The following is a 17,543-nucleotide window of genomic DNA, read 5'->3' as shown; positions in this document are numbered from 1 at the left end:
AAAACTAGTATTCCACTTTTTCATTGCGCCCACCAGTGGAGAAGAAAATTGCATTGTGACAACTTACCCGTGATACAACTACCCCCTGTCTCCCCCTTTTGCACCGATAACAGTGTTTTCAGTGGAATAAAATTAAGTTAGTAAAAGTGGCAACATACGATGGCTGCCCTCTGGCTGCCTATTGATTGCCAATGTCCATTCATAAATAGGTCTGTGGGGACCACACACTTCCTAACCAGATGTAGCTTATAACAAGAACATATGGACAAAATATGTGCTGGCTCGTAAATAGTAAAAATCCATGTATGATTGGCATTTATTGAAATGCACTGGGAAAATTAGATGATTTTTTTTTTTTGGGGTAAACCCAAAATATTTTTCAAGAAACTCTGATAAACCTCCAATATGTGTTTTCCATGAAAAACGGGGATTACCTCCGCCAAAAACAAAAACCGTTTATAAAAAAAATGCATACAGGTAAATCTGCTGCTGCTGAACCGCAAGTATGCGGGGGTCCACTGGAGAGTGATATAAGGTTCAATTAACCTAAGAAGCAAGATTTCGGAACATGGGATCCATAAAGAAGCATAAATACAGGGGTTTAACAAGAAAAGCTCACACTGTCCGGAACCTGGATTCGAACCGTCGGTCATCGCTCCGCTCTACGAACAACTCGCCAAGGAAAGCGCCACTAATGAAGTGAGAGAGACGCTGGCTGTGAACGTCATTACGGAGGGAGGGACGGGGGGCGGGAGGCACCCGCCAGAGGGCTGCCTTGGAGGGAGCGCGGCGGCCAAACGGCGAGGAGGAGTGCGCTATAAGAAGACAAGCGACCCCGGGAGAGCGCTCACACAGACCAGACACGATGATGGTGATGATGATGATGATGAAGAAGGGGTTGGGAGAGAGCGAGCGAGCGAGCAGGACTTGTTTTAGTCCCGTCAAGGCTGAGGAGTGAGGGAGGGACGACCCGGCGAGTTTCAAGTGGCCGGGCGGAGCAGCTGCTTCTTCAAGTGTCACATTGAGCACCTGAGCGGTCTGTTTGCTGTCTCCTCACTCTCCTCATCTTCTAACTTGAACAGCCATTCAATGTCAACACTTCTACTTTGACTTTGAGCCCCGAGAAGTCTGGAACAAGTCCCGGCAGTCACTGACGGAGACATCCGCGAAGCCTCAATATGTACCAGGGGCATTTACAGGTAAGAGACGCTTTTTGTCACTGGTAGTGTTGCTATTATCATGGTTTGGCTCATATCCATTTTGGAATCTGACGTGTGTAATTTCTGTTGGGAAAACATGACATCTCGTCAAGGGATCCTTGGTTTACGACGAAGTTCCGAACGCGTACGTAAATTGAAATGCGACGTAACTACCAACAGCGTCGTAATTACAGTAAATATTTTCTATAAATAAAAAAAAACACGGGTCGTAATTCGAAACGGTGTACGCCGGGACCGTCGTAAACTGATGAGCCCCCCGTACATGTTTATGCTTTTAATCCACTCTGGAGCTAACCTTATGGTGGCCTGGGGAAGGTGACGCATACACACATTCTCACACACGCACATAGAGGACACAAACACGGGGCATAAGGAGCATGCAGGTGCATGTCACATGTAAACAGCTCTGCCAAGAGGGAATCACTTTTTCCAATGTGCACGCTCCCCGTGTGACGTCACCCAATCGGACATCAATTTGCAGACAGCAGAATAGTTTTTGTTACATCACCAGTGCAGAGTGAATATGTAAACTTGGGTCATTGTCCTTGAGAGGGAAAAAAATGCACTCATTTAACCAGGCTGTATGTTATAGATTTTTTTGTTTGTTTTAAAATCCAGCTTCTGATGGTAAATTCTGCATTTTCGATGCAAGTTTGCAACGTGAAAAAGATACTTTGCGCTCTCATTATGTAATAAAACACTCCAGAGTCAGTATTCAAGAGCATTAAAAACCAAACTTGAATATTTCATGACGTATTACTCAAGCATGCGGTGTTCATTGAAAATGCATGAAAAGGCGGTCGGCAGCTCATGTCTGATTTTCTCAGCGTTATTTGCTACGGCCCAGATGAAAAGCCTGTTTTGTGTATTATGGGGTGTAATCAAATGTTGCGCATATCCATATGTTGTTTCAATTCATGGCATGTCAGTGCTCTGATATTTTCTCTCTTTCTGGTCCCATGCCATTAAAATAAAATGCAAATTCTTTGAATGTAAAGCAGCTGCTCTATTTGACGGGATGGATCTTTTGTGGACTCAGAATATTTGAAAGCACAGTTGAGGCACTCATTTTTGTAAACATTGTTTCCTTGGACTAACCTGTGTGTAGAAGGGATGAGCATAATAATTAAGAATAATGTTAACTGTGTGGAATTGATTGTTGATTAATCCCGCGTTGAAGCAGTTTAGGCTAAATATAGTGCGCTGTTGGTTCAGTCTCAGCTTATTTGCTTTGTAAAGTGGAAGGGAAATTGAAGTTTCGAACAATCACAGAAAAATCTCCTGTCATTTAAATAATTTTATAGAATTGTATAAGGGGATTAGTTCCTTTTTAGTTCGGTTCCTATGGCATAACCTGATTTGGTGTGTAAATCTGGACACTGTAAAAAGGAAAGAAAAAAAAGGTAATATTTACTTTAAAAAAAAACACTCAGAATTTCGAAGTGAATTTTAAAAGATAGTTTGGAGTATATTCTACCAGTTTATTAAAAAAAATACTCAAGGGTTAAGGAACAAACCATGCCGCTCCTGCTGTGTTTTAGTATTGATGGTGTCAGGCGGAATCCTTGTACCTCCAAGACCAGTTTTTGGTCTCATTTTGGACACACCAGCAATGCAGTAAAGTGGCAAACAGTTTGAGTGGCATGGCTCAGGTGGTAGAGTGGCTGTCTCCCAAGCTGAAGGTCATGAGTTAGTTCCTCAATGTTTGAGTACCTTTGGAAAAAAAATAAAACAAACTGGTAAAATACTCTCCTTGTAAAATTTACATAGAATTTCCGAGTGAAAATTACTCATTTCATTTAAGTATCCTGCAATGAACTCCGTTGATCAAGGACATATTGTCAACTAGCTTGATTTGGGAGATGAAGTCATCCCATTCGCCTTTGGAGGTAATATTAGAATTCCTAGGAAAGTATTTTACACATCGCAGCAGGCGTTGAAACTACGCATCAAATTATCTGATTTAGGAGGCTGTCTGTGTAAAAGCTGAGGCAGTATCCTGCTGGGCTGGGACCTGCGCAAATAAAAGCAGTGGCGGCTTATAATGTTGGGAGCTTCTGTTATGGCTGTGAAGCATCATTTTTGTGGGATCTTTTGTATAAAAGATGCCGCGTAGACATATGTGTTAATTGTGAACCGCTTACTGGCACTTTTGTTGAACGCAATAACTTTTCCGTGCTGAACTTACAAGTTGAGTATTTCTTTCACTCTGAAATCATATCAAAATTTGGCCAGTATCATTTTAGTAAATGCGTCAAGAAATCTACTGTTCTGACTGTTGTCACTGAAGGTATTAAGTCAACACTGGCATGTTATTGAGGCTCTAGTAGAGAGAAGCAAAATATTAGCAACCGCCATAAGAAACATGCTACTGAAGTAAAACCTCTCTTACATCACTTGACGCATCTTCCGTTTTGTAGTGAGTGAGGTTTTGTCATTAGTCATTGCTCATTGAGACCTGTGTGGCATAATGAAGTTACTGCACTGTTCCTTATAGAGCGCTGCAGCATAAGCCAGTTACTCTTCACAACAGCTATCAGATTTCCTTCCCGTCATGGAAATCCTTCTTACCGTCACTGTCAGTCTGAGTGTTTCATTGCATTCAGTGAGCAAGCCAGTCCAAGTCATTTTATTTTGTTTTGGGACCTTCTAATTGTCTGCACAAGGATGGAGGATGCTTATATTGTAGACAGTTGTCGGTGACTGCGCACATGATAACACAATATCAGTTGGATCGAATGTCATGGCTTTAGTCGGGTTTCACCAACGATGCAAAATTCTGCTTTGACTCGTGACCACTTGGCAGGCAAACAATAGAACTCTGAGCAGATCTTGATCGGAAACAATTCCAGACTGCTGTCTTCCGTTTCTCGCATCCTTCCGCTGGTGTAAAAGTATCCCAGACATACCTTTACTAACTTTTACAAAGAAAGTACACCAGCAAAACTAATTCAGGCACTGATCTGTGTCGTTATTCCAGGTCTCACGTCCATGAAATCCTGGCTTTACTCTTTGTGGTGTATTTTTTGTTATGGTTTTCCTACAGTATTTATATTTATAGTAAATGTAATTACGGGAGTGGTTCTATTATGGGCACAAACTAGATCTTGGATTAATGAAAGAGATACTTACAAGGCCTTTGGTTGTTTGCTCTGTTAAGCAGAGCGTGATTACATAATTTGATTGCCATAATGTAAGTCCCCGCAGGGAAGAGCTGTGTCGAGTTTATCACTGATCAGAAGTAGATCAAGTCTCCAAAGACTCTAGTCAATGTATTGTTTAAAAAAAAAAGAATTCGGATTGGAAATGGGGAAAATGTCAATTAAGTCAAGATTGTCAGAAAGATGTTGATAGTCTTCTGTAGTTAAACTGAATGTGAACCAGGACAAGATTTTTTACTTCCAGAGCCCTAAATGGTGAGGCTCCGCCTCCTCCGCACTTGGTGGATTTGGATTCACAGGATAAGTAATACAGTAGAGCACTGTTGTACTTCTCTCACTGTATTTGTGTTTATTTGTTAGTTGGCAAGGGATCTCCTGGGTCAAAGAGGATGACAAAAAAACAATTGGTACCTTCATTTTTTTTCTGGATAGTGGGTGGTTGATGCCTTAGAGCAGCAGTGGGCAATTTCTTTTCTATCAGTGATTCAGTGGCCTCCTCACTTTTTATATCGTCTCCTGAGAGCCATATTAAATTTATGACAAGCAATGATACAATGAGCCAACAAATGGTTATTATTATTATACGGTATAGTATAAGCATATGCAGGTTAAATATTGTTCTGCTTTTTATAACAGCATGTCTGAGGAATTGACACATGAGGATGGATCAAATGCTGTTGTATGCCAAACATGTCCTATGGGCCTTTTAGGTTCTCCACCTCTATCTATTTTTTTTAAACAATGAAAATATTAGATTGAAATAAAACACACCAAACCTCTAAAATGTTTTGTGAAAATTGGAAGATGGTTAAATAAATGCATGGCTGCTATCTACGTCAAATGACGGCTGTGAAAAAAATCAATAAAACAACATAGCCAGTGGCGGCGTAATACTTTGCACAGTAATGTCATGAAAATAATAGTCAATAAGCTAATGCTTGACACAAATGGTGATGAAGTGTTTCCTCCACAGCGGAGGATTTAACCAGCCTGCGCCTTCCAACATTAAAAACGATTCATTTGCATAGTCCACTAAGCACTTCCATGCTTAACTGAGACCCCTTCACTGACTGTCATCATATGCAAGCATTTCCATCAAGTATCCTGCCACGGTCGAGCTGGTCAACCAAAGGCGCGTGGACCGAGGGTCCTGCAAGCTATTTTTATCGAGACAGCTTAAAGCCTCCTTCCTGTAATGAACCGTGGTCTTGATTAGAAGCAATTTAATAGGCCTGCCTAGTTCAGGAGCCAGAATAATGAGAGAAATCAGGTGCTCTCCGACTGGAACGAAAGCTCCAAAGACATTGTCAAATATCTACCTGGAAGTGTGGAAGCATTTATAGCTCCTATTTTTTATTATGTATGCATAGTCAGATGTCTCAATACTTTTGTCCATATAGTGTACACAACGTCACACTAGATAACTAAAATAGAGCAAGCCTCAGCATGACAAATCATGTCAAATTATAGCAGGTTAGTTTGTGGATTTGGCAAGAATGAATTAACTATGAAACTAATTAAAATGACACATTTTTATTTAAAAAATGCATGAAAAGACTGAGTAATGTGACAGGTGCTGTTTGTAAGGGAGAATTATCCTCTGACTCAATTGTTTTTGTATCGAACGCCATGGCAAGTCTGACACAAAAATAACAGCAAACAGATTGTTCCTTCTCAAGTAATTATATAAAAAAAACATTCTTAGATATTGTGACGATTTTCCACATAACCAACCTGGATTTTGCATTGTCATTAGCAATGTAAGTACTAAAACATTCACATTCTTTACAGACAAAGAGGAACTGCCATTTTGCAACAAAAACAGTTTTGACTGGGATATGTCCTCCGAACATACTGCAAAATTGTTTGAACGTACTGATAAAGTCATTCTAACGTATTGGTAAAACATAGGTGAAATTATAAAAATATGAAATTTTTCCCTTAATTAAAGCACTGTAACGTTTCTCAAGTATGTTAACAGCAGACGGTGGTTGTGATTTTACCTTCTCTATTATATACACACAAACGGCTGCGCTCCTCCCGTATGTAAACATTTGGTTTGAAAATTCTTAAACCGTGTTTTCTATAAACAACGATGACTTTATCAATACGTTGGAACCACTTTGGAGTACGTTCGAACGGCATAGCCCAGTCAAAACCAACATTTGATGCCTGTACCCATTTGTTAAGATCTCTCTTTATGTAAAGGTTAACACAACATAACACATCGACAAACCTACTGGAGCAACTCTGTGTAATTGTTGACTAATAAGGTCAGTTTATGGATTTTCTCTGCTGTCATTCATCAATTAGATGCTCAAATATGAAACAAAAATGTCTGAATTGCTAGTTTAAGAAAAATGAAAACAGCTTGATCAGTAGGTAGGCAGTTTGAAAAGGTGAGATGTTTGTGTGGATGGATTGTGCAACACAGTGATCAAGTCGCTATCATGTACTCACAATTCCAAGGTTCGAAGCTTGGTTACGGCCTTCCTGTGTGGAATTTGTGATTTTTCTCATTCCAAAAACACTTTAAATTGTCTATTCAGTGTTTGTCTGGCAATCAACGCAGGGTGTACACTGCCTCTTACCTCAAGTCAATTACGATAGGCTCCAATTCACCGTCAACCTAATGAGGACACTATATAGAAAAAAATGGATGGATGGATAGATTGCTGGATTATGTTGTAGCTGTACAGTGATCCCCCATTGAAATGAATGGCGGGCGACCAGGGGTCGAAATCCCCCATTAAAATGAATGGCGGGCGACCAGGGGTCGAAATCCCCCATTGAAATGAATGGCCTAACCTAATTCTGGTTACTTAATTCTGCCTGGTCGCGAGAGCCACCACATCGTGATAACTTACATTGATGTTTCTGCATTTGGCAATTTATTATTATATTATATTATTAGTATGGTATTTTTTTTAATAGGTTTTAGGTGAACTAATGAATACACACACACTCGCACGCACGCACACACACGCACATACACGTACTCACCCACATACAATATATATACAGTATATATATATTTTTAAAAAAAGGAGAGCAATCATGACATGTCAAATCGAATGAACAATACTGAGCTCTCCAAGAAAAAAAAAGAAGAAAAAAAATAAAATAAAAAGAAATGAATGGCGGGCTACCAGGGGTCGAAATCCCCCATTGAAATGAATGGCGGGCGACCAGGGGTCGAAATCCCCCCATAGAAAGTGATATTCAACAGTGTTGGTGTATATTTTGAAACATGCAAGAGCAGCTAATGGTTTGAATTATTTGCATACGAAACAAGATGTTGAGTTCCATCATAGCTCTTTATAGCAGGGAGTTGATTAGACAGTTTGAATAAAAATTACTTGGGCTACTGGATACTTGAGATATGAATAATGCTGTCTCAATAGATTACAAGTTTTGAACTGTATTGCAAAGCTTGCATGTCCTGTAATGGACACCCCAAAAATTCAACGTCCACTCCCCTCCTCCTTCATCTCGCATCTCAAACCTAATGCAATAAATCTGAAGGACCTGAACGCACATGCTCGATGGTCATACATCAGTTTGACCCTCAGTAGATTCCTTCTGTCTTACTTCCAAGTGTGTTAACGCAGCAGCCCCACATGGAAAGTCCCCTGAGCTACTGTACAAAGCCACATTTTTCCCTCTCACAAAAAGTAGGACACGCCTGTGCATCTTTGTAACTTGGAGCAGAGGGCCGTGCAAAAGAATAGGTGGCCCATCCATCTCTCTCTCTCTCTCTCTCTCTCTCTCTCTCTCTCTCTCTCTCTCTCTCTCTCTCTCTCTCTCTCTCTCCCAAGCCATTCATAACAGTCATTCTCCAACAGGGAACTCATTTGCTCCAGAAACCAGGAGTCTCGGTGCGCAAGTGGAGGTATTTGGTCTATTTGGAGCTATATCGCTGACGAGAGCACTTGATAAACAAATATGTGCTTCAGTGTGGCAGATGTGAACACAATCTTCCTATACTGTACTTAATCTCTCTGGGAAATGCTTTTTAGTGTCTAATATAGCATAAAAATCATCTTGTCGCACCTTGTTATGAAGCACACATCCTTTTTCTAGAACTGCCTTTCACAGATATACAGACTTCCGATTACACCGTGGTGGTTTTGAAAGATAATAATGTGCTCAAGATAACACAGGAAGTCCTTCGCTTTGGCCCACCGAGATGGAGGTTCAACCATGGACTGCTGTGAGATTTGGTACTGACATTTATAGCCAGTGGATGAATCTTATCAACTTTAAGAGATGTCATCACTAAGAGGGAGGAATTGAACAATACCGCTGCAAACTGTAAGTATTTTTTTTAAAAAAAAGGAACGAATGCCCTATATGAGAATATCAGGATTTTTTTCGAGCCAGAATGCGACATAGTATGTGGTCGTCAGAGATGAACATTTAGTTGGGCTGTTCCGTCTCCCGTCTACGGGAGGATTCTACATGCTCAGAAGTAGCTACATGCTAAGCAGATACCGGGAAACTGTTGTGTATGTATGGAAATATTTGGCTAGTTAACACCTTGCTGTTGGCCTTTGATGCCGTCCTAGCAGCAAACGAAAAAGAGAGTTTACAAACGTGGACGCTGGCTGGACCTGAGAAATGAACTAGCTTAGCGCTAGCTAGGACCAGGCTAGTACAACACAATGGGGGTGGATTCAAAATGGGACCAAGAAGAAAACAATATCCTGGGTGCTGCTGTTGGCCAGGGATTTATGCAGGATCCTGGAGGTTAAAGTAAGTTATTTTAAACTAAAAAGGCAAACTTGTCCATGTTTTTTTACACTGCATCAACGAGCCAAGTGTAGGCTATATTTCAATACACTTGAATGAGATGAGTGAATATTGTTTTGTAAGTTTCTGATGAAGATAAAGCGTAACCCATTTACCGTTTAATATTTTTGATTAAATTGGATTTTCCATTTGTTTGATTATGAAGCATTTTTTTGGGAAAAGTAGAATAAGTAACCGATTTGAGTTGACGAATAGCAAATGCAGCTTTTGGGTGCAAGTCCATGCATTAATAACTTGTGTACAATTCCTGGTAATAAGATATTTTTTATCAGGTGTTTAGAATTGCCAGAAGGGCTTGACTGCAAAGTTGATGACAACTGGGTTTGACTTCACCCGCTACAAACAGGTGGATGAATTTTCAGGATTTTCATTCTTACTTTCAACACCACGTACTAAAAAGAGATTTTTGTTGTTTGGATGACAAATAGGAGAGACGTTATTTCCAACAGTCAACAGAATAAAACAATTTGTCTGAAAGTCTCCAGGAAACAGTTAAAGCCTTTCTATTCAGACCTGTGAACCCATTTCCAATTTTGCTCTGACAATAACCCTGCTAGAAGGGGCTGACTTCCTTTTTTCTCATTCAGTTCACAACTTCCCGTTGGGCGACAAACCAAAAATTACGATGAGAAGAAGTCGGATTAACTCAGCACACACTGAATTCATTTTCTGCTTGCTAAACAAAACTGTGAGACGGAGTAACTCTTTTTATTGAAGCTCGTGCATTAAGGTACAAAAAAAAACAACGCACAATCAATTTGTCTCCTGGCGGATGCAGAAATTGCGGTAAGAAATCTGGAGCATATTCACACAAACTTGGTCTGAAAACCAACACCACCTTTGTCTGCTTCCCAGCTCAGGTTAGCTCAGCCCAGCTGTTTTGCTGAGACAATCTGCTTTATGCGCCTTGAGCGAGGGATGCTCATCTTTTGATATGCCGACTCCTAACATCGCACCTCCAGATTCGAGCCCACATGCTCAGTCTTCACTCTCAGTCCAACACTTGCCTTTGCGAGTATGTGTGCTTGTCACACAAATACAACAACAATGTGCTGTATGCGTAATAATAACCCATTTACATATTGCTTGTGAGCACTGCTAATGACAAGGTCAATGCTCATCATACAGATGGCCCACTTTGCAATTAACACAATAAAAAGCAGCTTCCATACCATGAAGGCAGACAAATAAAAGAGGATTTTGTATCGCGTTGGTTTTGGCGGGAAATATACATCATTTCTTAATACTCACTAGGGTACAACAGGACATATGCAGGATCACACTTGAGCTAAATCAATGTGACAATCCAGCATGTTTCGCAAAGACAGATTTACAGCAGCTGTTGTTCCAATCAGTGTTGTTCAAACTGTCAGTCACACCTCCCCAGGGGGGGGCTGTGGGAGAGTTGGCTAGGAAGCGGCGAATCAGAGATGAGAGGCTGTGATACTGCATGAGGGGGTTGAAAAAAAAAGAGGAAAAAAGCAATGGATGATTGCTGTCTGGTCAGCTGATTTAAACACAGTAAGCAATGGCTGTTGTGAGGCAGCAGAAAACAGGGCACGACAATTGTACTAGAAGTTGTCATTTGAATGGAAAATACGCTATTTGGGGCTGACAACATAATCTGTTTGATGAACCTTTGATGCATTCAGTCCCAACTGTCTTTAGGTTTAGGGTGTAAGCGCAATGAATTAGTTTGTGCAGCATTGTAAGAATACATCGTCATGAGGCACGACAAGTTTTTTTATTTGGTTGTTTTATATTTATGGTACATTGGAGTGGTGGCTACATATAGCACAAGATTGTAATTTGTTCTAAATTGTGAATGTATGCGAGTTTGAATGGTCATTCGTCTATACCGTGCGTGCCCTGCGACTGGTTGGCGACCATTAGACGCCCCTTGGCCAAAGTCAGATGGGGTAGCTCCAGCTAAAGCAACTGTGGATGGATGCATAACTGGCGTAAAAGTACATACAATCATTCTAATATGAATACATGAGCAAGAAAACACTGCATCTGTTTGTTTTTTACAGAAATAAAATCATTTTGAAACATTACCACACATGTATACTTATCTTTATCTTTCAAATGCTAAGCATATGGCAGATAGCATGTCAGTTGCTAACTCGCTAGGGAAGTAGGCATCAGTTTTCAATCTGAACTCCTTGTTGTCAAACATCATCACTAAATTGAATCAAATGCATTTAGAGAAGTAGTGGAATTGGGAACCTAAAGGAATCTAAAATCAAGTAGTCTGTCTGGCACTACAAGGAAAGTAAACAGTTGAAGCACGAGCTGCTGATTATAGACGGTGTTCAGAAATGTAAGTGTAGCGTGCTCTGCCTCCTGCAGCACACAAGGATAACAGAACTTCCTTTTTTAATAACTCTAGTACATAAAGGTTGTTTTTTCGTTTTGTTTCAAATGGCTTACCCGTAACCCTGCGTCATATTGTAGTCAATCCTGGTGGATAATTACACCTTTCACATTTTTTTCTTCTTCTTCTTCTAAATACAAAACAAAAAAAGCTCCGGATTTACAGCACCATTATTTATTCTTCATTTTGCACTTTAAAAGTGACATTCATTAAGTGTAATATAAAGTTCAAAACGACTTAATAGAGGTGTACTAGCTTGATGCTAACATATAATGCAAAACTCCACAGACGAGCTAACAGAAATTAGCATAGGTGTTGCAGTCATTTTTAACCTTCAAACAGCTGCTACTTTACTACTGTCATGACAAGTTCTATATTATTTATTTGGTTGTTACTAGCATAACTATGAGATTCATTTTTCAAAAATAATTTCCAGTTTAATACATTTTGTAGAAACTTTATTTGGATGTACGCCGCCATTGTTATTTACGTCGCAACGCATTCAGTGCGTGGTGACGTAGAATGGCGGCTGGTGAAACGCCTTTGAAGAAAGCAAGGTAAGTCTCGTAGCTTCCTAAAGAAACAACATGGATCGAGAGAGTCACCCTCCCCCACATTGTGCTCTCGTCATCCACCAGACGATTTCAAGAGTTTTAATCGTCCCTTTAGGAACGCTGCAGAGGCTTATCTTGCTTTTCTTAATAAGCGTTTCGGATTGCTAGGCAGAGAGCCTGCCGCCATTCTGCGTCACTACGCATTGAATGTGTTGCGACGTAAATAACAATGGCAGCGTACGTCCAAATAAAGTTTCTACAAAATGTATTAAACTGGAAATTATTTTTGAAAAATGAATCTCATAGTTACTTGTCATTACAGTCGGAGATCTTTTAAACACTTATAGAGCAGCATCACATATAAACACACATGCTGGAATTCAGTTGGGGACCTTCTCTGCCTTTTCTTCTAGCTTTCAATTATACTGTATCTCTTTCCGTAGTGTGGCACGACGTAGTACTACACTGAAAGCACACAACTCTAAATTCTGACTTGCCTGTATACTTCGAAAGCCTGTGAAAAAAAATGCTAACTTAAATAATCTGCCATATAGCAGGGTTGGAAACATGGCAACGATAAAACCGCAATATAGCAGAGGCACACTTTATAATTCATGCTTTAGTGTATTTCTATGCAGAGTTTATGTCAGCACCTTTCGTGATGTTTGCTTGCGTGCATCATTTTGCGAGGGACGGGTGGGTGCCTGTCGGATCTAAATACCATACGGCTAATGAATTCCCTGGCAAAAGTTGAGGGCTGTGCTGCGGGGGGGGGATCGTGGCGTGCAGATGGTACGTATGCTGAGTTCAAGGGTACACCAGCTGAGCGGACGAAAAGGCAGGTATCGCTTTCTCAACCAGGACACGATCGCTGTCTCGGAGCCGTCCCACTGGCTGTGATCCCACTCGTAGTTTACGTTGTGTGTGTGTGTTTATAGTCACGGATCACAGTTGAGATCACATTTTCCAAATGCGGCACCTGAATCTCTGCGCATCTGTCTGCCCACAAGCAGTCATGCTCACACAAGTAGAACTAATAAGAGAAGACACAGACGTGTGATTCATATTTACTTATACGACAGATCCTGGTCAACAATGTGCTGTTGAGACGGTCTAAGGCCTGTACTGATGGGTTTATGTCCTAAATGTATATTTTGTCACCTTATCTACTGTAGTACAAGAATGGCTCCAACCACAAACAAATTCCTTGTGTGTCCTTCTTAATAAGGACATATGATATCTGATATATATGGCAAATAATAATACAGCAAATAAACAGTAAACTGCTATATAAAAAGCTGAGCATTCAAGACAAACATGCGAGCGATGTCTTGTTAATTGCGACATTAACAAGGAAATTATTCCTCTCATGTTTCTTAAATGTAACTAAGTATCTTATAATACTGATATTATGTGGCAAAAGTACTAGATGTAAATTGACGGTATGATATGGGAAAAAAAGGTAAGCAGAGTTGCGATGTTTGCACAAATTATGCTTAGCTAACAGAGCTAACAATGTTGTTAGCATTGGCTTCTGGTGACTGGCCAGCATTCAAATGTTCTGTGAAATCGTTGACATGGACGTGGGTGGTAATCCACATTCTAATTGTAGTGAAATTGAGTGGCTGGGTGATGAAGTGCTGCATCTACAAGTGAAAATACAAATCATGATATTGCTTGGTATTTACAGGAATTTACTGTAACGAAATCTACACCTTTGTGTATTTTGACCAAGTATCGGTATCGGGCCAAAACCAGGCCTTATTTCCAGGTGTCTGCTACTAGTATCAGCAGCCCTCTTCTGGGGGGTTTACAATTAGGAACTAGAAATTAGAAGAATAGAAAATTGCCATTAACTTTATGCAAGTTTAACTCTTTGACTGCCAGACGTTTTCAGAAAAGGGATGCCGTGGGTGCCAGCCGATTTAAGCATTTTTGACTGATCTTTCAAGGTCCACAGAAAATTATGTGTTTAGACTATGGAAACACACATACTACCAAATGAAAGATTGGACTCTCATCTTTCATCAGAAAAAAAAGTTTGTTTCTACCTTATTCCGTTTTTCAGTAATCAACAATAGAAAATGGTTAGTTTCACCTCTGTTTTGAAGAAAACGTCTTTTAACGTCTTTGGCACTCCTCCATTGGATTTTACTAAACGTTATTTAACGTTTTTGGCAGTCAAAGAGTTAAGGAAAAATGCTATATTGGGATATATAGATCTTTAAATCATCTGTCGGCTGGGAAATTTTATGTATCAACAGTACTAGTGGTATCGGTTCTTGATATCAGTATCAGTGACTATTCCACAGTTGAGTGCTCGTATTGGTGTCGGTGGGAAAAAAAAAGGGTATCAAACATCCCTACAAAATATTGTTCACAAGTTGCAATATTGATGTGGCATTTGTGCATGACCAGGTTAATTAACGTATATTTCTGGTATTGACATGAACAAAATTGTGTGCAGCAGAACTCATTTGTGTCCAAGTTAGTGCAACATGTCATTAAGAAAAAAAAAAAGCCAACTGACAAGTCAGTCCAGCATTTCAAATCACAGTGAGAACATTTTGTTTTCTGTTGGGCTCATTCTATTGTTGTGAGGCGTAATTTCATTTGCATAACTTGTCTGATTCGCATATGAGAGGTATACAGGGGTGGACGAACAGTATAATAGTGGGCAATTTAACGTTGCCATGGCAAAGACAAATACTGTATGCTGCTGTAATTATAGCTGGGCCGTGTACAATTTAAATCAAGGGTTTGGAATCTTTTTCCTATAGGAGCCTTATCAGTTTTTATGAAGTCTTGGAGACCAGTGTTAAGAAATTTAAGGATTTGGGCTTTTGAATTTATTTATTTTTTTGAACAGTTAATCTGATGCTTCATTTATTTCCAGATTAAATACCTCACGGGTCGATATGGCCCACTAGCCGTACATCCCCACCTCTAAATGATTATTCTTGTACATATTGCTCCAGCAAAGATGCCTGAAAGTTTTACAAGTACAAGAATAAACCAGAAAATACTTGAACAAAGGCATGCCAGTAACCATGCAACATTGTCTTTTTCTATTTGGTCAAATGTGACAAGGTTCCTGGGATCACAGAAAAGAATCACCCAAAAATACAGATCCATCACATTGTTTAAAGGTGTGACAAGCCAAACATTGTTCTATTGTGTCTTCCAATTCATTCCCTTGTGTGTGTAATCCATCAATGACACAGGCAATGAGTGTCTGTGTGTCCAAGGCACTGTCGGTATCGCCGCACTGAGGCTTGTGTGCCATTAACGGCCCTGCTGGCCAAAATGAATGTATCGTTTGAATAACAGATGGATGCGATTGGTTATTTGGTAAGAAAAGATGCCACTTGAATAGGGATGTGTGAACTTTTTACATCCACTATTATTATTTATTTGCAAATCTATGAGTTTATGAAAAGGTCATGAAAACAACTCGGAAAAACGCCAGTCATTCAAAAGTTGTCAGTACATCTCAAGACAGCAACGATCACTTTCAACCATTTTTAGCATCATCCAGTTCTGGCACTGTTGGGGGAAGAACAAAAAGGATGTCTCCATCTCCTCTCTGATTGTTGTCATCCAAACTGGTGAAGAGGCATGTTGAACCTTGAGCAGAAGCGCTCAAGTGCACAGCCTTTCTACTTTTCACATTTCACTTCCTGCTCCTCGCTCTCACCCTCTTCTAACCTCAGGAATGCTAGCATGTCAATTAAATCTCCAAGACATCATATAAAGTACCCCAGGGCGGGAAGACAGGCTGCCATAGAAAAGGTCACGGACTGCTTTAATGATGCTTTCTAAAGAAACAAAGATAGAATTACAGAGGCATGTTTGACCTGAAAACAACATACAACTGGTCAAATGAACACACGCTTTCTCCATTTTGTTCTCCCAATCTGTTATAGTTCATCCCATGGGTGCTTGATGGGATTGAGGTCAGTGCTCTCTGGTTCGTAAACGCCAAACTCATCCAATCTCAGTAATCTACCTTCATTTCTGCCCAGGGTACAGTCATGCCGGAATAGAAAAAGAGCCTTGATAAAACTGTCGAGGAATTGTCCCAAATATCTCGTTAAGATTCAGAACGAATTAGTGGTTTGTTCCTAGACTTTTGTCCACATAGTATACAACCGATCTGGAGCTTTGTGTAGTGACTGAAAAATGACTTGCTTTCACGCTACAGTGCCTCGCCTTTGCGGAGTGGAAAACTTGAGAGGAAAATTGGTGTGATCTATGGCTCCTTTGCGCTTCAGTGGCACAATAGCCTCTTTCCATTCGAAGAGGAACTACGCCATGAGACGCATGGATGCCGGCTTGTCCAAATGCTTTTCTAGTGTTGATATAGTGAAGGGCTAATCTTTTATATGTGACACTTTTCTAACAGATCTTTTCATATAAGTCAATAAAAGTAGGAAGTAAGTTTTAATGACAATTCTATTGATAAAAAAAAGTGCAGTTGCTCCTTTAAGATTGTTAGCAATTGAATGTATTTTATATACTCAACAAAAATATAAACAATGCTCCCATTTTTTTTACGAGGTAAACTCAAAGATCTAAAACTATTTCCACATCCACAATTTCTCTCAAATATTGTTCACAAACCAGCCTAAATCTGTGCTAGTGAGCACTTCTCCTTTGCCGAGATAATCCATCCCACCTCACAGGTGTGCCATATCAAGATGCTGATTCGACACCATGATTAGTGCACAGGTGTGTCTTAGACTGCCCACAATAAAAGGCCACTCTGAAAGGTGCTCCGTCCGTCCGTCTTCTTCCGCTTATCCGGGGTCGGGTTGCGGGGGCAGCATCTTTAGCAGGGAAGCCCAGACTTCCCTCTCCCCAGCCACTTCAGCCAGCTCATCCGACGGGACCCCAAGGCGTTCCCAGGACAGCCGAGAGACATAGTCTCTCCAGCGTGTCCTGGGTCGTCCCCGGGGCCTCCTGCCGGTAGGACATGCCCGGAACACCTCCCCAGGGAGGCGTCCAGGAGGCATCCGAACCAGATGCCCGAGCCACCTCAACTAGTTCCTCTCAATGTGGAGGAGCAGCGACTCGACGCTGAGTCCCTCACGGATGACCGAGCTTCTCACCCCATCTCTAAGGGAGAACCCGGCTACCCTGCGGAGAAAACTCATTTCGGCCGCTTGTATCCGGGATCTTGTTCTTTCGGTCACGACTGAAAGGTGCTGTTTTGTTTTATTGGGGGGAGTGTGTGTGTGTGTGTGTGTGTGGGGGGGGGTTACATTTGCCTCGAACGCTTTGAGGTCGGAACTGTGACAATCCGAGTGGGTAAAATCACCTTCCTCGATTGCAGCATTTGTATCAGTGTTGGTCAGATTTTTTATTTTATATCCAACATCTCTACTAACCCACATGATGAATGTTCAGCGCGAGATTA

General features: G+C 40.7%; 1 protein-coding gene across 3 annotated transcripts in view; it reads left to right on the top strand.

The window, feature by feature from the left end:
- The first annotated feature begins 786 nt into the window (after positions 1–786).
- pex5la (peroxisomal biogenesis factor 5-like a) overlaps positions 787–17,543 on the top strand; it is an 81,033-nt gene continuing 64,276 nt past the window's right edge. For all 3 annotated transcript variants that reach the window (XM_077583984.1, XM_077583983.1, XM_077583982.1), the window contains exon 1: positions 787–1,199. In XM_077583984.1, the coding sequence (XP_077440110.1) occupies positions 1,179–1,199 (21 nt within the window). In that variant the 5' untranslated portion in view covers positions 787–1,178. The remainder of the gene's footprint in view (positions 1,200–17,543) is intronic.

This window comes from Vanacampus margaritifer, chromosome 13 (genome assembly GCF_051991255.1).
Source record: "Vanacampus margaritifer isolate UIUO_Vmar chromosome 13, RoL_Vmar_1.0, whole genome shotgun sequence".
Classification (NCBI taxonomy): Eukaryota; Metazoa; Chordata; class Actinopteri; order Syngnathiformes; family Syngnathidae; genus Vanacampus; species Vanacampus margaritifer.
The sequence above is the reverse complement of the archived record's forward strand: the minus strand, read 5'-3'. Positions and strand labels throughout refer to the sequence as shown.